This window comes from Brassica oleracea, chromosome C2 (assembly GCF_000695525.1).
Source record: "Brassica oleracea var. oleracea cultivar TO1000 chromosome C2, BOL, whole genome shotgun sequence".
In the NCBI taxonomy this organism is placed as follows: domain Eukaryota; kingdom Viridiplantae; phylum Streptophyta; class Magnoliopsida; order Brassicales; family Brassicaceae; genus Brassica; species Brassica oleracea.
In genome coordinates, this window is record NC_027749.1 from 3,434,636 (window position 1) to 3,458,908 (window position 24,273).

A 24,273-nucleotide genomic window follows, 5' to 3' on the forward strand; every position below is an offset into this window, starting at 1 on the left:
TAATCCAGTAATTATATTCTTATAAGTGTACAAGAGAATATTTCAGATTCTATAAAAATAAGAAAATATTTGTAATAGTATCAGATTGGGCTAAACGGCTCAGCTTGAATGTCTCGCCTGAGAGTAAGAACGCGATTTTTTTGTCTAACACGTGTTGAATGACGAGTAGGCACGACCGGATTTTTATTTTGTCAACAGCACTTCCTTTTTTTTCAGAAGTCGAGATGATTAGTTGATACTTGGATAGTCAATGACTGTAAATAATTGTGCTTGCTTGGAAATTTATGAGTGGTATTGTTATTATTACAGTTACAAACTTCAGCACGTGGTTTTGATTAGCGAGCCACCCCGGTTTTGTTCCGCCCCAATTTGTCAAGTGGGGAAGACAATGTTTGTGTCAGTGTGGTCTATGCTGTCACGGGAAGACCCTATTTGTATCAGTGCGGTCTAATGTTCAAAAATCTCTAGGCTACACGCTTTATATAATTATATGAGATCATTGTTTGAACGGATGTTTAGATCGATTTTTTTTATACTCCCTCCGTTTCGTAATACTTGATGTTTTGTAATAGTACACAAAGATTAAAAAAATTACATTTTTCTAAAAAAAAATTTTAAAGATATAATTTTAAAATCAGTTAACTAATTATAAAAAAGATCGTAAAATCTAATTACTTGAACAGTTTCCAAATAAAGTTAAAGTTAACCTTAAAATCTCAAAACTTCCTTAAAATCTCAAAACTTCATGTAAATTAAAACAAAACAAACTTTCTAAAACATCATTTATATTGAAACGGAGAGAGTAGCATTTTGTCTAGTCTATGTCTCACGAGAAGACCACATGATAAATATGATTATAAAACAAAAGATGTTTATTTGTGGTCGTCGGTGTCCATTGGCCATGTGAGAAGCGGAACTCGTAGTTCCCACCAATAAAGTGGGTACTGCAAATTCATTGAAGTCTAAACCGATATTTTACTTCGCCACCTAAAAGCATGTCCAAAAAAACCTGAATGTTTTGAAGTTTCTAAAACTCTATATTTAAAGTTTAAAAGTGTTCTTATCTAAAAATAAAATTTCAAACTCAACTTCAAAACTATTATTTTATAATATGATCTTTATATTTGTTATAACTAATTTGAATTCATAGATCTTTTGTAAACAACTAGAACATATATAAACATATTACAACAATATTAATTAATAAAATATTATATTAAAATATAAAATTTTAAATAAAAATAATTTAATTAATATTAAACTTCAAACAAAATACCATATTATTCCATAAAATAAATTTCGTAATACATGTATGATTTACTAGTGCATTTCGAAGCAGAAAGAGCTCTCCTCATTTTTACTTTGTAGATTACAAGCTAAAAATTGTTGAAATCGGATGATATTAATACTTGTAAATACATTAGATTAAAACAAGAAAGTAAAAGATAAACATAAAATAGTACTAAAAGACTATTTTTTATCAATGATATTAATACTCGTGAATATATTTGATATGAACAAGAAAGAATTGTACGAAAAAAAACATCAAAAACAACAATAACAACTATCTTCAGTTACAAAAAAAAAAAAAATTGGACAATATTTGAAAATTTTGAAGGTTCCGGATCAAACTTATATGACTATTAGTGTTGTTGTAATATTTAAATTTGTGCAATAGTTATGTCTTCATGTAATTTTTAAAAGTTTTTTTGTAAAATTTCTTTTGTGTATTATAGTTGTTTAAATCTAGTTTAAAATATTTTAAATCTTATTTTAAAGTTTTATTTAATTTTATGTGTAAAACTTAAATTCTGTAAACAAAATTTAAAATATTTATGAGATATAATTTTTTAAGGATTAAAACAATAAATGAGAAAATATTTGTGAATCATAAATGTGTTATGTAATTGTAGGGACCAAAATGCAAATAAAAATATGAAACTTCAAATATGAAAATTTGATTAGTGAAACTTCAAATATAGAGTTTCATTCCTCGAAACTTCAGATTTAAAGTTTCATATTTTTATTTGTATTTTGGTCGCTCCAGTTACACGAAGCTTTTCCCTGAAATTATTGCTAATTGGTTTTTCGATCAAGTGTTAATGGGCTTCTTTTCTTGGGCTTTATATTTGAGCTTTTTTCTCTAAAACGATGTCCTTTGTCGTCGGAGCAGTCAAGACAGAGATACTCCAAGAGGAGGAAGAAGAAAAGGGTGTGGCAAAGACTGAGAATGGAAAGTTTGGACGCTAATTTTCCTGTGCGCCATAGAAAGTTTTCACTAGAAAGTAAGGTAATTTGAAACGGATAATGTTCATGGGATTTTTTTTGTATCGATTGTTATGTGAGATTGGTCTTTATTTGATCTGTGTAACATGTTTATTTTGAATTTTCTTTTTTTCAAAGGGAAACAAGACAGAGATAGTGATCTGCAGCTATGAAGATCATATCCTTGTGAGTTGTAAGAGATTACGCTCACTTGGATGTTTAAGGTCATAGTTTTGTCTCTACTGAATCTGAACACACAACTTTTGTTTCAGGTCATAGCAACACAGATTGGTGCCGTGGGAGCTATATTGCACGCAAGGTCAATAAGTGGTCTTACTATTGGTTGTGAACATTTGAGTTATATATGTATGTTTCATACTTGTGTTTCTTTGTTGACAGGAAGGAAGAAGGGATGTCTGTTGAACCAACATTCAGTGTCTCAGTGATATTCGGAAAGCGAGATGAGGTAGCAAATCTTAAACATATTGTAGTACTTTTACATAGTTCATATTTTCAAAATCTTAAAGTAGATCTTGCCTACTTTGTTTCCTGAAGCCAATGCTTATAGCAACTGCTCGAAGACTCATTGACCACATAAGGTCTCTGTCTCTCTCTCTCTCTCTCTCTCTTTCCTTCATTTCTTGCTCCTCCACTGTTTCCTTTCTTTCTATTGTCTGGTTAAAAATGGAACAGAAGAAAGGGATCTAACTTGAGAATGATGCAATCTTTTTTTTTTAATTTTCTCCAGTTCTTTTGTTCCCTCGAAGCCTCTGGTTCTCTCACTTGGTCTCAAAGATCATTCTTCGGTACTTTACATTTTTCTTGGAAACTGTTCATTTGATTATTGAAACCCCAATGATACTTAACAGATTCTTATGTGTTTCTTTTTATGTAGGAGACGTTGAAGGAAATAGTAGCGGCTGTGATCGAGAATCGCCTTTGGTAGTATATACATTCTTATGATCCAATGAAAGGACAACTAGAACACGTTGTGTGCTTACTTCTTGATTGATATTATTAGTGAGAATTGATTTTTCTATTAGTTTGTTAAATCCACATTGTTTCGAGATTTAGACAAAGTTGTCATGAAAACTCTGTTTTTTCTCCCAACAAACAATGAAGATACCTTTCTTTTTTTGACATCAACAATGAAGAAGATACTATTAATGCAAGCGCTGTGATATATATATAGCACATCATAAACTACATAGGTGGCACAAGGACAATAGACAAACATTGTAGTAGTTGTGTCACATAATATATGAACGTGTCAAATAAATTACACCCAACAAGTAAAAATATATAAACACAAATCTCCCGTCTCTTCCCTGCGCTTATGTTCTGTTGTCTCGATGACTTGCGAGACTTAATCGTTTCTCTGTGTCAACACGTTTAGCTGATTCTCTAACTGCAGATAACAAGAACAAAGATTTACATTTAGCGCCATGGATAGTGAAGGTTTATAGAGTTGCATCATTTATTTAGTTTGTAATTTATGTATAAGGTTTTATCCCAAGAGCTAGTGATAGTGAATGAATGAAGTTAATAAACTCATAATCTTAAATTATATAATTTAATGTGGGAATTCTTGCTAGAAAATGCAAGAAGACAAACCTGCCCATTCCTCTGCTTGTGTTTCTTTACTTCTTCTGTTAGGCTCAAGAAGCTGTGACATCAAAAAGACGAAAACAAAACAAGTAATTCAATGGTTATGTTAAGATGCGTTTTAGTTTTGGACATAGGATCGCCTTGAGACATTTTACAATTAACTTCATGGTTAGTAGTAACTAGGGTCTTTTGGTGAAAGGAAAAGAGATGTATATATATATATATATATACCTTTGTTGCAGTAGCATGAGTTGGGTCTGAAGTTCTCTCTCCCGTAGAGTTGCAGGAGGCGTCTACATAATATATATGATGACATCAAATTCGGGTTAATGAATATTATTTGATGTGATGGCAAAATTTTGAAAACGTGTTTTTTTTCTCTCTTGTTCTTTTACCTGCAATAGCTCATTGAGGTTTGTCTCGGGTGATCCAGATTGCTTGACTATGAAATGGGGACAAAAACAAAACGCTTTCGTTCAATTATTCAACTAAAAGGAAGTATAAGATCCCACAGAAAAAACAATCTATAGATGAAGAAGATTATAGTAGTACCAGAGGTTTGCTCCACGTATTTAATTAGTCTCAGAATCTCTTCCTGTCATGACGAGTTGTTAACTAACGAACGACTGTAAAAGTAATAATCCTCATGATTTAAAATTTACCCGTTGCATGGCGTTTTGCTGCAAAATCGACTGGAGGATTGAAACAGCCGTTGCATTGAGGGAGCTCGGGCTGCTTGAACCACCACCAAACGGTGTGAATGTAGAGTTTGTAGATCCCTAATTGTACCCCAAAACCGAAACACATCTTCAGTTTCCATAAAAGACAAACTAACTATCGATATATTGCTCTTTCATGCTTCTACCACTCTGTCTAAAGGCTATAATAGCTTCAACAGAAATGAAGTTTATAGAATACGGTACTTGTTATATACCTTGGGACTCAAATCAGCTGATGTGACCTTAAACCGTCCCTTGTGCTCCACATACGGCGCTTCTGACGTCTCGTCCACTGCATAAATGGTATTCAAATGGACGACTACAAGAATTACATGTACACTAACTAATGAGCGGATGGGAGGTTAATTACCAGTATCTCTCTTAGTGCGATACAATGATCCACTGTAGCTCCGCTCTGTTTGATATTTACGCTGTTGAAAATCCCTGCAGAAGTAAGTCAAGAGGCCTTTAAAATTAACTCATCACTCAGTAATAAGAGCTTCAAAGCCAATGAAGCATGTCAAAATAGGTTTAAACACAAAAAGTAATGTTTTGAGGATGCTAACCTCTCAGCATCGGATGAGGTTCTTTTTGGAGAGAAAGTGCCTTCTGGTAAAATTGAACCGCTCGAATATTTCTTTTGTTCAGAAATTACATGACGTGGTAAAGAAGAGATCTGTGCTGCAGTATCCTCTTCTTTCGTGGTGTGCGCCTGAGTTCCAATAGTTTCATTGTCCTCGTCCTCGTCGATATCAAAGCAGCCTCTGCATCATAGCACATGTATAATGAAGGGATATTTATGGAGCAGGTTTGTCAAATTGCTATACTACTCAATGAAAACATGTAAACACATCATGTGTGCTAGTGCCTTTCAAATCGGATTGGTTAAAATCCATATCTACAGGAGCTAATATAAATTTAGAGAATAAGATGTACTTGAGTGCTTGAAGAGGTTTGCTAGGAAAAGAGGCGAAAGAACTCTCTAAATCATGAATGTCGTTCAATTCGTCCTGAAAATAATAAGAGAAAGAAAGACATGTTGAGTTGACATCGTTCAAAAGTTCGAACTTCAAGAAACCTAGATTTCGATTCCCAAAAGCAGGCTGATAACAGTAAAGAGAATCGTTTTGAATAATACATCCTGACTAGGAGCTGTTTCTGAGCTGCTAGCCCTTTCAGGGGAAATAGCAGATTCATCTTGTATTTCACATTGCTTTCTGTTGAAATCAGGCTCTTCCGCATGTGAACTATCATCATCTGAAATCTACATGACCGCCAAAATTAGTCCCTCGCATTGTATAATCAACTACACTAGAAAGTTGATAACTTACAAGAGCAGCCTGATTCTTTAGGTCCTCGAGATTGAAATTCCAAGCGCTTACTCCCCTAATGTATTCTTGCTGCAGAGAAACAGAAAGTCTGAGTATAGATGTCAAAAAATTTCAAACACACAATCAAATTCGACTACCAGAAGAAGTTTGCATTTAGAGAGAATTTGCAGAAAGAATACAGACTTGCCTGTGATAAGTGTGCTTCGTATTCAGACTTGTTTTGCATTAGAAGATCAGCTTCTTTTGACTGAAAGAAAGAATTCACATATCAATCAAGCTTTTCCAACAATTTTCCTCCCCAGCAAGAGTCAGAATAAGTTTACGGGATGGGGGCACATACCTTTATCGTTCTATAGCGTTCCCCTAATGGAGGAAGACCATTAAGAATTGCTTTAGCCATGTAATCAGGTGCACGTGCTTGTTTGAAGAAAGGGTGCTTTAAAAGCTTTTCTGAAGTTGGACGCTTCTTTGGGTCCTTGACTAGGCATATACCCACCATTTCTTTGAAGGCCTATTTAGTCCAAGCAACCGTTAAGATGAAAAGAAAAGACAAGAAGCTAAATTGATACAAAATAATTATCATCACTCACACACTTTTGAAAATCTTTTATCTCTCTCGTAGTCAAGTCCAGGAGGTGCATTTTGTAAGGTCATCAGCAAAACCTGCCAATGATGATTACCAGAAATAGAAAATATACAAACTGAGTACCAGTGAGCAGTGAAGATCAATACAGGTAAAATGGCATCATTATAACTTTACTTTCATTGGCGGATACTTGGAAAATGGGGCATGACCATGAGCCAGTTCAAGTGCCGTTATTCCAAATGACCAAACATCTGCTCTGTGACAGGGAAAAAATGTATCAGACGGTACATCTAAGTAAATATGGTCGGGAAGCAATGGTTTAGCGTAAATGCAGAGCTTAGAATTTACAGAGTATCAACTTACTTGAAATCATATCCATGTAGTTGTTGCATGACTTCAGGAGCCATCCTATGCAGAAACAAGCATAAATCAGAAGTGCAAGATGTATCCACATAAACTATCAGAACATGGCATTACTAAAGTTGGAAAAAAGTACCAGCATGGAGTCCCAACAAATGTATTTCTGGAACGTTGTCTATCTCCTGTATCAAACATGCAAGCTGATACTCCAAAGTCTGCTAACTTAACGGTACCACTGGAGTCCAATAATATGTTACCAGCCTGCAAAGGAAACCATATGTATTACTAAAAACAATAACGCATCCTTTTTTTTTTGTGCACAAACAATAACGCATACTTATCCCTCATTAATAAATCAAAACAACATTCATCTAAGTAACATACTACCAATTTGAAGATTGAGCAAAAGTATTACACTAAAGGGAAACAAAGCAACAATATACCTTCACATCCCTATGGATATGTCCATGAGCGTGAAGATATACAAGAGCTCTCAGAGTCTCACGGAGCAAAGTAGCGATAACAGGTTCCTCAAATCCATCTTGATAAGAAGACTTTATTATATGGAGACAGGATCCTGCAGCCATGTATGGCATCACAACCCATAGCTGGTGCCTAGCGGTAAATGAGCAATGAGCTTGTAACACGTTCGGATGGTTGATCAGACTCATTGTTTGCACCTCTCTCCGTATCCCATCCTACAAGATATTTCAGTTTCTGATTCATTCAGATTAACAGACACAAAAACTCTGCATATTCTTCACGTAGAGCTCAAGGCTCGTGAAACTTTAACATGAGAATGAATTAGAGAACGTACCAGGTCGTTGTTGCACTTTTCGAGATCAAGAACCTTGATGGCAACAACCTCGTTAAGTGGTATGCACAAAGCTCTGTACACAGTGGCACTAACACCATCTCCGATTTCTTCATGTAGCTTGTAGTCTTTTGCATCGAGAGGAAACTTTTTCTCTGATCCTGACTCCATAATTATATATATATACTTTAAAAGCATATACTATACACCTTTGAGACCCCCTAAGTTTCAATCAATCTGTGTGTGGTTTCCTTCCAGTTCGCAAGCATTTTACATTTCTTCGACGCAGAGATATCAACAATGCCAAAATATTTATCTGCGTAAAAGAGCAGTTGAGCAACTTAGAGAGCTGTTTCAAGCTCAACGAGAATGCAATTCGAAAGAGCAACTCAGAAACCTATGGCTAAGATCGTGGTTCACGTATTCGTTAGCATTCAGAATTTCTACACCACACAATTGGTCATCATCATCATCATCATCTCAATCGAATTAGAGAAAATGAAGAATAAACTTATGTAGAGATTAGAATAGAGAAGATGAATCTGAAAAATCTTCCGATGACGATTACGGAAAACGAATTCGAAAAAAAAAAAACAAATCTGGGAGAAGAAGAAACCACGCTGACCTCAAGTCAAATCAAAGAGAGACGTTATTAAGCTGACTTCTTCTCCTGCTGCTGCTCGTCCTTCTATTACGCACAAACGAAAGACACCGCCGTCAATTGCGGCGGAGGCGGCGGCGGATATTGTTCATTTGCGATCGATCTGCTAATGAGACGAAATGATTTGAGTTCGCGGCACGAGAATCTGACTTTCTCGTCTTCGTTGTCGAGTTTTCTCCCTCCTCCTCTTGTGTCGCTTTTTCTTCTGTCGTCTGGTTTTCGATTAGCAGAAAGAATCCGAGAGAGCGAGAGCGAGAGGAGCTGAGAGAAACGGTTTAACCGTGTGAAATATAAAATCGATTTTACTGGTTATAATTGTGTACCGACCAAATCACAAATTTAGTTGAATTTGGACTATGAGAACCGGCAAGTAATCCACTCCACTCAGACACGATTAATCGATAGGCGAATTGTTAAATTTAATTATTCATTATGTATCAAATGAAAATTATGATTATTTTGGTGAAAGATGTAAACAAAATTATTTTGCAAGTGGTATGCCATTTTCTTTCTTTTTTGGGTAAAAAGTTGTATGCCATTAAACGGGGGGAAAGTAGTTTTACTTTTATCAGATTAGAGAGGTTTATTACAACTCACAGATGATGTTGACAAAATAAACTTTATTACAGTTGAAAAAATGAAACAAAAAAAGTTGATTAAAGTTGCTTTCTTATTGTCTTTCTACGCATGTGATTGGGAAGATTAGCATGGACAGCAATATCTGGAATATTGTTCAAATGATTATATACTTTTATAATATATATACAATTTTTGTTTTAATATATACTTAGCATATTTAAATGTGATAATAAATATGTGGACATATCCAATCTAGTGTATGTTGTTTATCTTTAAAGTAAACATATAATATTTACATGGGTATATAAAAGTGCTTAAAATGTACTAGAAAGAATTCTTTTTTTATAAAATGAGAAACAGATCTGTTAACAAAAGATCTCAATACATAAATAAAAAGATTTGTATGTGTTGAGAACATGCCAATGTAATGTTCAATAATGATGTTTGTATGAATAGATGAATATTAACAAGTGGATTAATAAATGCTGGTGTTTTTTGTTCCCAATTTGGTCAACACGAAAAATGCATAACATAAGTACAAAATTTATACAATATGGTATAAACTATAAAGTAGTTGTGAATTGGAATACATTCCACGCAAGATAATTTAATGAAACCAGTTATGTAATTCAGAAATTGTAATCTTTTTATTCAAGCATTGTTATTAAGAAAATGTAGCAGCAGCATAATTTGGGGTTTTAATCCTTATAAAAGTTGAAAATATTTAAGGAAGACATGAGAGTTTCTAAGTAGTAAAATTAATTAGCATCTGAACGACCAAACAAGATTTATTAAGAGTTCAATCCATATAAAAATCGACCAAACTAATAATCAGAAGTCTGAAATGTTGTTTCTCACATTTTTTCAAACATAACTTTGTAAAACTATATACACACACGTTTTGATGGTAACATATGTCTTTCTGGTTATAGCAATTAAATTCTGATGTTCTTTTGGAAATCTCATTATTCCCTATAGTCGTCAGCCTTGACGCAACATTTCTAAAATAATTCGATGACAATACCAATGAAACGATAAATTAACCTTAAACAAATACAAAGAAATAGATCACGTTTCCTTGTCAAAGCCGCCACTTCTTGATGGTCAAGTAAACAAATACATTCATACATAAGGCAGGCACATTCACATATATATACAAAGAGCAAGTCCAAGTGTATGAGTTATGAACAAAACAGAGTCAAGAAGAGAGAATTTAAAACAGATAGCGAAGAAGATCTCATAACAATGCAGGACTTTTCTTCTACGGTGTCGTTTAGCCCTAGCTTCAGTTTCTACGTCTCGGGTGACGGTAACATCGTAGAAACCGCCGTTAGAGTTGTCCGTGAATCACAGAGCCACTATTCCGTTAAAGTTGACGGCGACGACGAATCTGAATTCGAGTTCGAAACGTCGCCGTTACGTGAAGAGAGCTTCTTCCACTTCCCAACGGCGACGGAGAAAGAAAACGGCGCCGATCGAGTCACATCGGAGAATCTTTTCTACGGTGGATGGAACATTGATCACTCTCTATCTTCGCCGTCTCAGTCGCATTCATCGTCGGAGTCTGACGATCCGGAAGACCTCTCCCCGAGCAGATACTACTGTTTCTGGACTCCGAACCGATCTCCGGCGAGAGGAGATACCTCCAAGAGTAAGTCTTCGAGACGTTGCCGGATCAAGGATTTTCTGAGGAGAAGCCACAGCGACGGAGCCGATTCGACCACGAGCGAACCGAAACGGTGTAGTTTAAAGGATCTTCTTCTGAGAAGAAGCCACAGCGAAGGGAAGCTTAAAACGGCGTCGCATAAGGTTACGAACGTTGGGGAAGTGAATATGAGAAGAAAGACTTATTTACCTTACAGGCAAGATTTGATCGGCGTTTTCGCCGGAAGGAGCAGATTGATCCGTCCATAAAAAGAAAATTTACATATAGCTCCTTGTTTTAATATTTATTTTTGTTTTTGGCCATGTAAATCTTTTTGGTGCTATTTAGTTTCCAATATACTTTATATTTGCCACGTGTAAAGACTCTCGAGGAAAGAGAGGTTTCTTGTGATGTCAAGGCATGACATGTAAAGCAAGCTGGTTGGTGACATCGCGTTTTGCGATGCTGACATAGGCTGTATTATATAGATGTGATGCTTGTTTCACTGGTTAACTAAGCATGGCCGTGGCTACTTAACAGGGAGAGAGAGATTCAGTGGTTTGGGTAAGGACTCTTTCTTCGTGTCTATACTGAGTCACTGAGCTTTGCTTTAGAAATCATGATTGATAAGAGCATGATTATCCGGGGTATTTAGTGGGTTTCTTAGTGCGTGGGTCCCCACAAAACCCTTAAAAATCGGTTACAAAAACCACTAATTAAGAACCGATCTTAGTGAGTTTCTTACACTGTTCGCGGGCCCCACTGACACGTGGCGGCCCGCGATTAGTTTGCTTTTTAGTTTTTTTTTTTTTTAAAAAAAAACTAAGAAACCCAATACTACTGACTAGCACTTTAGAACATGTCCAATGATTGCTTTTACATAGAGTTCTAATATTTTTTAAATATTAAAATAATAACATAAGGAGAGAATGTTGGAAAAGTTCTAATATTTTTTAAATATTAAAATAATAACACAAGGAGAAAGAATGTTGGAAAAGTTCTATACATGGTATTTTTAAGAACCGTTCTAAAACTTTTGTTTCTATGTGTCATGATTTAAATGGCTTATTATTTACAAACAAAATTAACTTTAATCAGAAATTTTTACTATGTTATAATATTATTATTTAATTGTTTGTATACTGGTTTTTAGAACTTCACCATTGGTGCTGCTCTTTAGTACATATATAGGTAGATACACATTTTAATATGCACCGAATGCTTTGCTAGCTAATGATTTTTGTTAATAAAGATAGACACACCCTTTTGGACATTCTAATGAGGAAACCTAGCTACTAGCTAGTGTACAGAATTTTTCAGTAAAAGTTTGATATCCCACCTTAGAAATACCCTGCATATGGTGTGTTTGAACGTTTATGTTTCTGTGTTGTGATGTAAGTTGAATAATAGCTGATAGTTATCTTATGATTCATGAAGTTTTCCTTCTTAGAATGATGTTTTTGACAAACTCTTCAGACGCAGTGGCTTATAAGTTATGATAAAACATCATATGATTAGTGTAGCCTGGCTTATCTTAGCTGGATTTCTTCCCCTTTTTTATTTTATTTGGACCAGTTGTATATACAATGTCTCAGGATATCATCCAGGTGACAAAAAAAAAAGCGAAAGTTTCATGTTGGCCAAAAAGTTACGTTACGCCACTTCCACTCTCAATTTCCAAACGTAAAAAGACACCCTTGTCTTATAACGTCTTGTGAAATTCGTTCCATATGTTCGTTTTCCCCGCAACAAAGCAAGTAAATAAAGACAAGACTCTTCGCCTGGGCCTGCCTTCTATGTCAAGTAAATAATGTTGACATGTTGCATGAAAATGTCGACATAATTTCCTCATCTCCCGCACCATGCATACATATAAGTAGCAACACAAGCCCTTCGCACATTCTTTATTTCTCCTCTCTCACATCCGTACAGGAAGAGAAGCTCGTCAAGTATACGATGTTTTTGTTTAATCTATTTATCAACCAGACGGAAATACGGAGAAAGCTGCGCGTGTATAATAAAAAAAGACTTGAGAGAGGGTGTTCGTATAGTACTCTTCTTTTATCCGATTTAGTTTAGTACTCTTCTTTTAATTCCTCTTTCGATATTGCAATCTCTTCCTTTACCTATATGCTTGATAGCATAAGTTCATGTTTGGTAGCAATTTGTACAAAGATGTTTTGTTCTCATATCTAATTCATGCTGTTAACAAGCTCTACATGTTCCATGCTACGTAAACTTGGTACTTTTTGGGTTTCAGTTTCTCTTAATGGCTCATCAGAATCACAGAAGATTCTCTCATCATCTGCTTTAAAAGCCACACACAGGTAAGATAGATATAAACAGAAAGCGATGGTGTTTATTTAGATAAGGATATCAAGAAAATGAAATATAGAAGGGGAGCCTCTTATTTTGGTGCTAAGATCTTATCCTCGATTTAACCCACAGCCATCAATCCTTTCTTCATCTCCACCACTTGTTTTTTATTATCCTTTCTTCACATTCCGTAGGGTTAAAACCAAATGTTGATAACAACTTTAGCCGCTATAAAACAATTGTGAGATAAAGTTGACCAAAAAACAATTGTGAGATAACTCGAACTTAGTGATGCTACGATAAAATAGATTTCTTCTAACTAGTTGAAATAACAGCATTTGAGTAATGTATTGTTGAATGTTTTTTTTACATCTAAAGGTAAAATTGTGGAATGTTATGAGGCATACTAATCTAGAGGCACTCTCTTGTGCTAACAGTGAAATGGTTTGTATATATTATTTTTGACATCAGACTTACTATAACTCAACAATTACAGTTATCTTTTTCAAATCCTTTTGTAACTTTCAAAAGTTAGTATAAGGTACTGATTTGATGTAACAATTTAAAGTATTTGTTTGGCTCAAAAACCTTTGTATATCTTTGACATTCTACCATAATCGCCATAACAAAAAAAATTGGACAATCACTATCAAAACTGGAAAGGATTATTTACAAAAAAATCTTAGAGAAAAGATTATGAGAGAAGTAGTCCTTATCCACCACAAGAAAAGAAAGACACCTCACGTTTCGCTTTCATTATCCATGAGATCTTGAAACCCCAAAGGCCCATCTTCTTTCGTTTAAATTGATATCTCAAAAGACTCAAATACATCCACACATTAGTTACCTATTTACACTTCCTATAATCTTTACGGTTGTACTATAACTTCTTGGTCTGTGTATTATAAATACCCTTATTCTCTTCATCCCTCCCTCATCGCCTGTCCCTCCTCTTCCTCTTCCGGTTCCTGCATCAGCATATTCACCACCGACTGGGTACAGTATATACATATTCAGTTCTGTACATATTATACATTCATTCGGTTTCTGTTTGTTGTATACATGCTTGTTAATTTGTTGGCCAATCACGTAAGACAGAGGTTAGCTAGTGTGAATCTACGTGTAAAGTGATTTCGCCAAACTTCCAAAATTGTTGGAACATACTCGTGTTTCTTTTTCTTTTTTTTTTTCTTTCTGAATAAGTATAAACAATCCGTGCATTGTTTTCTCTTTAACGTGATGTAACGAGATTGTTTATTTTTTTTTAAAAAAACTCATAATCTTAAAGCAAACCTATTCATTAAAATGGAGAAACTACATTCCCACTATCCGTCCATCACATCCTTACTTCCAAAAACACTTAACCATTCAAATTTGAACACTTTTTATTATCGTTTGCTAATTATATAATCGATAATGTTAGACCGTATTCTACTTCATTTATGATGAAGTTACTGGTATAAATTACCATATTTCCGATGCTTGTTGTAATATACTTTGGTTTAGTGTTTTTGAATGGGTGTCTATAAAAGAACTGTTGTGTTGTAGTTATCTTTAAATCTTTGATAGTCTTTTTTATTGCCAAAAAAATCTTTGATAATTATTAATAGTTAATACAACGAGATCCCGTCCGTCGGCCACTTTTTTTGTGTGAGCTTTTTTATCAAGTCTAGAACGACAAGTAAAATGAAACGGATGAAGTACATGTGTATTTTTGGGAAAAGGCTTAAGTCAGTTGAAAAATGTTTATACACTTTTCCAAATATTTTCGAGAATTTTTGTTCTGGTACTATTGGATATTTTAAAGGTTTTAGTAGTTCTATAAATAAATTGTTCAGGAAATGAGTGTTTGTAATAATAATGTGGAAATATAGATAAAATTGAATTGTAGTTTTGATACATCCTCCTAAAGTTTAATTTTCTTTTGATTCACCACCTAAATAGAAAAGTTAATATCCTTTATTTATATATAAAAGAGATTGCATCCACCTTTTTCTTCTTTTCTCAAATTCTAATTTGGTTAATTACTTTTTAGATAAGGTAAAAGAAAATGACTTTTGTTTCTGGTAAGAGACTTTGTTATATATATGTATAAGTTGTTTGGATCAATGACTGACAGTATCAGCGAAAAACTAAGAAGACATGGGAAGCCAATCATACGAAGACGCCCTCGAAGCTCTCAAGAAGCTTGTCATGTAAGTAGATGTTAAAGATATTGTAAAATGATGGTTTTATAAAGTTGTTTTCTGATCAAAAGGAAGATCAGGAAAATAGATATTGTACATTAGCCTAGAGTTCATAATATTTCCGTGTTACGAGCAGTGAGAAGGATGACCTGAAGACGGTGGCTGCGGCCAAGGTGGAGCAGATCACGGCTGAGCTTAAGAAAGTCTCGTCATCGGACGGCAAACCATTCGATCCTGTGGAACGAATTAAGCAAGGCTTCGTCACCTTCAAGAAGGAGAAATACGAGTAATGAATCTCTCTTCTTGTTCTTCTTTCTTATCAATATTTTCGTTTTAGTAACACTAATAACCATGTCATAATTTGAAACTTAATTATACTGTATCTTAACTTTTTCCAGTACGAACCCTGCTTTGTACGGTGAGCTCGCCAAAGGTCAGAGCCCAAAGGTGAAAAAATGAAGAAGAAAAACAAATAAATTGTTGGTTGTATGTATTTGTTAGATAATAGTATATACTCATATACTATGAAATGGTGCAGTACATGGTGTTTGCTTGTTCGGACTCACGTGTGTGCCCATCGCACGTGCTAAATTTCCATCCTGGAGATGCCTTCGTGGTTCGTAACATTGCTAACATGGTTCCTCCTTATGATCAGGTAATACTTTATACAAAAGACCTTACCAAAAAATACTTTTATTGGTTATCACTTATCAGTCACTAGTTATTCAAGAACGGGTCTTTGGCTTATGAAGGCATGGCATGGCTTTTTATCTTAAATATAATTGCAGGTCAAATATGCAGGAGTTGGAGCGGCCATTGAATACGCTGTCTTGCACCTTAAGGTATCTCTCTATATATATATTATATTGTTCTGAAAATTATTGGTATCATGAGAAAACTGTATTGTAAATGCATATACATATGTAAAAAAGCAAGCTGTGGCGATATGTAACGGGCCCGTCCAATGACGGGCTGGGCCGTTTTTTGTACATGTGTATTCAAATAAATACGTATAAACTGAAGTTTATTGGAATTTAATCATTTATGAATGTAGGTCGAGAACATTGTGATAATAGGTCACAGTGCATGTGGTGGCATCAAGGGACTTATGTCATTTGCTCTTGACGGAAACAACTCCACGTAATAGATGTTTTTTTTTTCTTTTATGAATTATATATATATATATCAGCTTTGTATATAAGTATGTTTTAAGTTTGATAACATTTTCTAATTAACAAAACAAATGAATCAGATGAAAGTTATGTTTCTTGTTAGTTATTACGACGATATGTTTACTGAAATTGCAGTGATTTCATAGAGGATTGGGTCAAAATTTGTTTGCCAGCAAAGTCAAAAGTTTTGGCAGAAGCTGAAAGTTCAGCATTTGAAGACCAATGTGGCCGATGTGAAAGGGTATGTTTATTTTCCATTTATTCATTTGTTATCTTATTAGTCGTTAGAATATGAAAATCTTATAATACTAGACAACAGATCAGATTATATTAACTCGTTTATTTTTTTTGGCAACTCATGACTCCTTTTAATATCAGTCATATAGTTATTTTTGTTATTTGATCAAAACTGTATTTGCTTTGTTAATAGTCTTTAGCACATGAGACATATCGAAGTTAATTAATCTTTCGATATGCTATATTTATATACAGTTTCAATATCTTTGATTTTTATAAACTAAACAAAAATAGCTAGTCAGAACGACATAACCGTCTTTGATCATTTAGGCTGAAACAGTAAAACATTTGAACATGAATCTTTTAAAAAATGTATATAAACTGAAATCTTTCGTTTGTGTTAACTCATCGAATAATGAAAAATTTACACAAGAAAATATTCAGTTTGAAACGTTAGGCGGTATAACATTCCCGGCCACTGCGAAATTTAACATTCGGGCCGCAGCGACACAGATTAGTCCTTTGGGCCTGGGAAGCTTTTGGGGAAACTGTGTATAATTCAAAAAAAAAAAAAGAAACGTTAGGCGGTAACCACCATATATAGTTCCATGTACAAAATCTTAATGCAATGTTGTATTTGCTTGTTTTCAGAAAATTGGGTGTTTATATTATCATGTAGTATAAATTTTGTTCAGAAAATGTGATTTAGGTTCCAAAAAGAAAGAAGAAGGTAACGGGCCTAACGGCTATCGACATAATTCTGTCGAATGTCATTATTGATATCACTTTTTTACAACAAAAAATAAAATTGATATCACAATGGTTTCTAATAAAAGTAAGTTGAATGTTGTAGGAGGCAGTGAATGTGTCACTAGCAAACCTATTAACATACCCATTTGTGAGAGAAGGTGTTGTCAAAGGAACACTTGCTTTGAAGGGAGGCTATTATGACTTTGTTAAGGGAGCTTTTGAGCTTTGGGAACTCCAGTTCGGCCTCTCTCCCGTTCATCCTATTTGAACCAATATGTCATAATCATCTTCACCATCTTCATCACCTTTCTCTCTACTCTTGATCTCCCATCTAAATTAATGGCTACTCGAATAACTGCATCTTTATTTGAGTTAAGCTTCATTTTCTCAACTATCTACCCGACTTATAAAATGAATAAAATTGAATTCTGAATTCTATATAAATTTTTTAATTATATGCTTATTTGGTTTTGTTCTTTATTTAGTTGGTTTCGATTTATAACATGGTGAAATGTCAAAATCATAGAATATTTAAAATGACAGAATCAAATGTTCATTAAATGAAGAGAATAATTAAATTAGAGGTTTTAAAATGAAAATCTGTTTTTATTTTCATTGAATTTGCGTATATTTTTCTACAAAATCACGAATTAAAAAATTGTTAAAACTGTTGTCTAGGATGGAGATGTGGCTGCCATATTAATTACATTAATTAAGATCAATCTGGTCAAATTTGGGAACCTTCAGCTTGTCATTTCAATTATACCTAACAACGTGTCCCCTTGTAGATCATCAAACCCCCTCTACTTCGATTGTACATTTGTACTCCATGCTTCATATACAAAATGTAATAGTATCATGCATTATTTAAATGACAGTATAATTTAAAATAAATGAAGGGTGGGGAACAAGCTTTAAAAGAACATATTAAAACAAAAGACAAAGATCATAAATTAAGAAGGGGTGCAGTTTTGTCACAGAAATTTATAGATTTTTTAGGGACGTGTGAATGTAAATTCGACCAATATATATAATTTCTGACTAGTACTTAATTTTCTTTTGTGTAAATTAAGGTCGCCAGGGCAATCAAGGATTGTGTCTAATCTCTCACTCACATAGTACATTAGAATTATTTTAACTAACATCAACACTAGGGAAACACAAATATTATTGTTACATACTACTATCTTAGATTGGAATCTTCATTGAAACCAAACGAGCTAGTACATATTGTTTTCTTCCTTTCATTATATAAACAAAAGTAGAAATTCTAACATGCCATTAATTATCCTTATTCTTTTACTTTCAGCTTATAAGTTGAACTAATATTTAACATGTTTAATTATATGAACATTTGACACAAGAAAATACAAATATATTGCTTAGGAAGATACAAAACATAACATATATTGATGCACAGAGTTTTCACGCATATATATAACCCAAGAAAGCTAACCTAATTAAAAGACTTAGCCAATCATACACTAAAACATTGACAACTTTTAATCAAAGATTGTTGATGTATTAGTGTTTGATCAGCTATGAAGATAACAAGACTAAATGAAAACCAAAGTTAAAACAAAAACATCAAAAGCAGTGTCCGTCTATAAAATCCATCATGTTGGTGAGTGAACTTAGCTCAAACTCATCATCATGGACCCAATGTGAACTCAAATAGTTACTTCCTTGACGATCTTCTTGAATCTCACTGTTATCATTAATATTTGAGATATTTGTTTCTTCTAATGTTTCAGTAGGATTTGTGAGACTGATCTGATGGACAATATCACCATTGCTCGGCTTGGTTTTTGGATCTTTGTTTCCAAGTTTCTTACTCAGATGCGTGTTCCAATAATTCTTCACTTGGTTATCCGTCCGACCCGGCACTCTTTTAGCAATCAAGGACCACCTATTTAAATACAAATCAAGTATATTTTAGTTCTCTACTTTTAATCATACTTCTAGAAATGTTTTATGTAATTTTAGAGAATGAAAACACGTGCTCCATTGCAAGTTCGAGAATAAAATCACGATTATTTATAGTGATGAACATGGATATAAATAGCTGTATTCTTTCTCTTGAAGCAGTTAGTTTAATGAAGTAAATGTAATTAGTGAATTTATAATATATACCTATTACCGAGCAACTTGTGGAGCCTAATGATAAGATCTTCTTCTTGCTCGGTGAAATTGCCTCTTTTAACATTTGGGCTGAGATAATTCATCCACCTCAATCGACAACTCTTTCCACATCTCTTTAAACCTAATTTACACAGTAACCCATAAGTTAGCACCAAATATCACCCATTAAAAAGCAAAAAAAAAGATAGAGATACGATGGATTCCAGTTTAACGATGTAATCAAGTAGAGTTGACTTCATAATCTATCGTTTCTACCCAAAATCACTAGATATAACTGTAATCCAGATTCAAGCTTAGACTGCGATATACGTACTTACTATTCTAAATAAATAAGCAACAATATTAACATAGGTTAAGAGGTAAAACTACATATATGATCATGATATATAGAACCCTTAACTTTAAACCATTCATAAAAGAAAATCTATGATATCAATTTTTGCCCCCACACAAAAAGTATGAGCGAGAGAGTAGAAATAGAAAAGAGACCAGTCTTTTTGGCTATACGATTCCAATGACCTTTGCCATGAGCTTTGACATAATCCATGAGGATCTTGTCTTCTTCTACAGTCCACAAACCTTTCTTGTACTCATTGTTTCCTTCTTCACCACTACTACTTACTTTTTTCCTCATTATTTTTGTTTCTTTGGAAGATGGACGAGAGAGATCATATATAGAAAGAGAAAAGTAAAGAGATTGTATGAGTAGTTATTTGATGGAGTTATTAAATAGTACTACTAGACCTAGTGGAATATTTATGTAAAGAGTGTAAATAATAGCTAGTCACATTATACAGGCATATGGGCTTATTAAATAGTGTATTGATTGTGTCTGGCATGTGATGATACTAACATATTTCTGAGATGCAAGCTGTTGATTACTGATACGGATTAGTTTAATGAGTTAATCAAGATTTTCCACTGAAAGTTTGAAAACATGGACTGCCTAAGATGGTCTAGGGGGACACAAAAATCACGTGTATGCTTAAAAAGATTCGTCTTTGATCTTAGAGCTATTTTCGGCATCGAAGTTTCATGTGTCAGGCTAGTGTTTATCAAAGTATATTTTGAACCTTGGTTATTGAATAGTACATCATAAGCAAAATTTTCTTGGTTAGAATTTTAACCCGAAAAATACACCACTTTTTCTTGGACTCTATAAAAAAAAAAAATCAATGGTGATGCAAGTTTAATAAACTCATGAAACGGATTAGGGTTTTGAGAGTACAAAAACCTATAATATAACTCAAGGACTTGTGGTTCTTGCTGCAACCGATTGGAAAGTGAGATCCATAGTGATTTGCCTTTATCATTGTCAAAATACAAATTATACATTACATATATCCTTATAAAAATATCTCTAGCATTGGTAAAAAAAGATTGAAATGGCTAATCTAATAGATAAGTTTTAATTTTGTACAATGATACTCTCGGACCATCGTCCGGGAATCTTGGGTTAGAGTATTCAGCACAATTAATTACTAATATTTTGTATGATAAGTATGTGCATGAGAGTTAGCAATTAATCTAAGGCAGATACTTAACTAGAAGATGATTTGACTCTCTTGGGATTAGGAGATTTCATGAAATAAAGAAAAACAGTGTTATTGTAACAAAAAAATAGAGAATAGAAGCTCCCTCTCTTATCATTAAAATATCTTGATCGTTGTGCCCCAGCAATATATCTATAATTACGTATACTGTTCTATTAGTAACTTCTTCTGTCAGATAACATGTCCGTCGTCCGATGAATTTTTACAAATTTTCATGTACGTAAGCAAATAAACTATTGTTAACTACTCTTTCGAAAACATTTTCAGAATTTGATTTTTTTGATAAATCATTTTCAGAATTTGTTTTCTCAATAAGATAATACTATTTTATTCATTGATTTTATAAGTTGTCTTTACAAAAAAAATATTTATTCTTGGGCTGTATCATCATAATTGCCAATAGTTTTTTTTTGAACTTAGAATTGCCAATAGTTTTGACACTATCATATACTATATAGTTATTTAATTTATTACAGGAGAAACTTTATAAATTAATAAACACTAAAAATTAATAAGTACATTTTTCCGGTCTCAATTTGGATCGGTGCAAAATAAAAATTATTCGATAAATAATAAGATAATACTATTTTGAAATTTTTTATGTAAATATATAGTCCCATTAAAATCATAAATTAATAATTGCCATCTATAAATTTATATAAACATATATTTTTTTATTGTATCTTTCTTCAAATATGAATTTCATCTCTAGTTTTATTTTTAATTTTATCGAGTTAGATATAAAAGTGAATTTTTATTATATAATATGTATTCATACATAAACTATATCAGTATTCTACTAAAATAGTTAAAGTTCAAATGTATAAACACTAACCAGTGTACAATATAATGAAACAAATAATTTTTTTTCATTTTTCTACACTACTTAAAAATAAGAAAATATAAATCTAAAAAAGAATCTCTTAAATTAATAACTCTAGAAATTAATAAATTCCCATATTCCCAACATTATTAATTTCTAGAGTTTTTACCATATATATAATTACAAACAGTAATCTATTTGGAAAATGCAATGGCATTTGTACACGATTAATTATGAGAAAATAGGAGTATTTTTTTTAGCAGAGGCGATAGAGCTGGCGCATTTATAATTCTAGAAATATTAAACTCTTAAGGCTGGGAGTTGGGTCAATGAGAGGAGTAATAGTTCTCTGCAACCTTTCATTGTAATAAGTTCTTTTTTCAAACAATTCTAATAACTACGTCGTATGAATTATAATCGAAAATTTTATGTGGACATGCTATCATTCAAATATGGATGATTTTACTATCAGGTTTGGGTATTTCATAAGGAATATGTTGGTTCACAAGTTTACTATCTTTTCAAATATTATGTGATGATTTATGCATGCTACTACAAACTGAATGATCTAAAAATAGAATGTTTATAATCATGATATATGATAAATAGTTAATATTTAAGATAATAATAACAACATCCGGATAAAACCCACTCACAGGGCCGGCTTAAACTCTCTGCACGCCCTGAAAGCAAAAAAAGTGTGGCTTGCAAGAAAGTAAGACAATGATGTTTATCAAAACAAGCAAAACAAATGTGTAACATCTTATTATGCTCACTGAAATAACTAATCTCATAATCTAAAACCAACAGAAATTAATGGCATAGCCAAAATAAATCATTTGACTGAAAAACGTTATTCATACGATCAAACTCGAATTAATCAGCACTTAAGCCACAAATCTACTTGAAGCACCTTTTGTGTGATTAAATAAAAAATTCAAATAAAAGTAAATATAACACTTAGGAATAGGAATCTGAAAGTCCAAAAGAAAAAAAAACAAAGCTGAGAAAGACCGGTAAATATAAGTTGAATTGTATCTAAGAAACAAAAATATATTAAAAAAAATAACACGTTATCAAATGCATTCACAAACACTTGTGATTCTATAAGGCCTACTCTAATGGGTTTTCCTTTTCCTCCTGACATTCTTAGCGTTCAATGATCTTTGATGAAAACGTGTTAACAAATAACCAAATAGGCAAATAATAATGGTATCATAGTATGATTCCGGTTTAGCTCTACAAGCATTATATATAATTAATTTCTTATGACCGTGTACAAAACAGGAAAACATAACTTTAGAGCCTAAAACTGAGAAATTGCAAAAACTTATTCAAGACGCTGCCCATTTTCAGTCGGCCATGTGGAGATTTGAAACGCCTAAATAATAATATCTAAAACCAAAAAATTTAACGCTATACAAAAAAAATTATGGGCCCCTTTTGCCCATGGGTCCTGGGCGGTCGGCCTGCTAGCCCCACCATTTGAGCCGGCTCTGCCCACTCATTACCATATCCTTGAAGGCTTCTTGATGGCATGGAGACTATAGTAAGAGGCAAGAGCTAATGAGTATAGTGTGAGTGATGAGGTTTAGTTCCTCCATTTAGTCCACTAAAGCCATCTTTATCCCACAAACCCACTAAAGGGTTCTTAAAAAAAAAAGTTTACTTTTTGTCTGGAAAAAAAAAATTAATCAAAAAACGCATCAATTACGGGACGCCACGTGTTGGTGGGACCCGCGAACAGTGCAAAAAATCTACAACAAACGTCTCTTATTTTGCACACATTTAAAGCATGATTATTGGGAGGTTCTTAGGAAGAGTTCTTAGCGGAATATAAGAACCCGTCTCTTAACTTTTAATTAAAAAAACTAAGAACCGTCTCTTAAAACTCTTATTTAAGAGCCGGTTCTTAGCTTTTTTAGTTAAAAATTAAGAGACATATTCTTATATTCCGTTAAAAACTCCACTTTAAAAACCTTCCAATAATCATGCTCTAAGGCACGGTTTTTATGTAAACTGTGGACCCCCCATTTAAGATACGCTCTACGTACGAGCGATAATGATGCTCTAAAGGCTTAGCTCTAGCAACGTTCACAACTTTACAAAATTCATAAGCCTCGTCAGCCAAACCATGTTGGCATAACGCATAAACCTCGAATCAGTGTTGTACGTTGTAACTAGTGACGGTATCAACGCTGGCTACTCTATTTCCAAGCCAACTAACAGCGAGTCTCAGTTGACCCACTTTGCACATAGAATGTTTATACACATTGAGAAGGAAAACATCGGGGGAAACTCCACAAGTTCTCGCCAGAGACACATTGTTTCCCCTAAACATCACCAACCAACTGAGTTGTTCATAAAAAAAACATCACCAAATGAGTCTCGATGACGAGAATCTTAACGCCGCCGTTTAGTACCTGATAGTAACCAGGCCCTGTAGATGGGCCAATATTGAGCTTTACATTTTCGGTCCTAAATTTATAGCATGGACTAAAATATCTAATCAATCACAATCAACTC

The 24,273-nt window shown here is 33.5% G+C and overlaps 5 protein-coding genes across 6 annotated transcripts; 3 read left to right on the forward strand and 2 right to left on the reverse strand.

Moving 5' to 3' along the window:
* Positions 1-2,159: 2,159 nt before the first annotated feature.
* LOC106327536 lies at positions 2,160-3,407 on the forward strand. The gene is made up of 7 exons (XM_013765698.1): positions 2,160-2,290; positions 2,404-2,451; positions 2,538-2,584; positions 2,665-2,731; positions 2,821-2,864; positions 3,014-3,071; positions 3,161-3,407. The coding sequence occupies exons 1-7, from the start codon at positions 2,231-2,233 to the stop codon at positions 3,209-3,211; spliced, it is 375 nt and encodes a 124-aa protein (XP_013621152.1). The 5' UTR covers positions 2,160-2,230; the 3' UTR covers positions 3,212-3,407.
* Positions 3,408-3,428: 21 nt separating this feature from the next.
* Positions 3,429-8,643, reverse strand: LOC106327535 (serine/threonine-protein kinase BLUS1-like). Its single transcript, XM_013765697.1, has 21 exons — positions 8,309-8,643; positions 7,687-7,999; positions 7,313-7,567; positions 7,006-7,130; positions 6,873-6,917; positions 6,684-6,765; positions 6,518-6,586; positions 6,264-6,434; positions 6,111-6,170; positions 5,924-5,992; positions 5,731-5,856; positions 5,529-5,602; positions 5,159-5,356; positions 4,963-5,036; positions 4,808-4,884; positions 4,536-4,652; positions 4,426-4,468; positions 4,269-4,315; positions 4,105-4,166; positions 3,880-3,931; positions 3,429-3,673 (listed from the first exon to the last, which is right to left on the reverse strand). The coding sequence occupies exons 2-21, from the start codon at positions 7,879-7,881 to the stop codon at positions 3,632-3,634; spliced, it is 1,983 nt and encodes a 660-aa protein (XP_013621151.1). The 5' UTR covers positions 7,882-7,999; positions 8,309-8,643; the 3' UTR covers positions 3,429-3,631.
* A 1,362-nt stretch (positions 8,644-10,005) lies between these two features.
* Positions 10,006-10,902, forward strand: LOC106326043. Its single transcript, XM_013764084.1, has one exon. The coding sequence runs from the start codon at positions 10,100-10,102 to the stop codon at positions 10,835-10,837; it is 738 nt and encodes a 245-aa protein (XP_013619538.1). The 5' UTR covers positions 10,006-10,099; the 3' UTR covers positions 10,838-10,902.
* Positions 10,903-13,691: 2,789 nt separating this feature from the next.
* Positions 13,692-17,684, forward strand: LOC106327042 (beta carbonic anhydrase 2, chloroplastic). 2 transcript variants are annotated; one of them, XM_013765047.1, is made up of 9 exons: positions 13,692-13,880; positions 15,004-15,079; positions 15,207-15,356; positions 15,469-15,517; positions 15,609-15,725; positions 15,859-15,912; positions 16,125-16,210; positions 16,378-16,483; positions 17,333-17,684. In XM_013765047.1, exons 2-9 carry the CDS (start codon positions 15,027-15,029, stop codon positions 17,495-17,497), a joined length of 780 nt encoding a protein of 259 aa, XP_013620501.1. In that variant the 5' UTR covers positions 13,692-13,880; positions 15,004-15,026; the 3' UTR covers positions 17,498-17,684. The 2 variants fall into 2 exon arrangements, with proteins under 2 accessions (XP_013620501.1, XP_013620502.1); XM_013765048.1 differs by having other exon boundaries at positions 13,878-13,900.
* Positions 17,547-20,074, reverse strand: LOC106327043 (transcription factor WER-like). The gene is made up of 3 exons (XM_013765049.1): positions 19,861-20,074; positions 19,363-19,492; positions 17,547-19,138 (listed from the first exon to the last, which is right to left on the reverse strand). Exons 1-3 carry the CDS (start codon positions 20,003-20,005, stop codon positions 18,817-18,819), a joined length of 597 nt encoding a protein of 198 aa, XP_013620503.1. The 5' UTR covers positions 20,006-20,074; the 3' UTR covers positions 17,547-18,816.
* Positions 20,075-24,273: the final 4,199 nt, after the last annotated feature.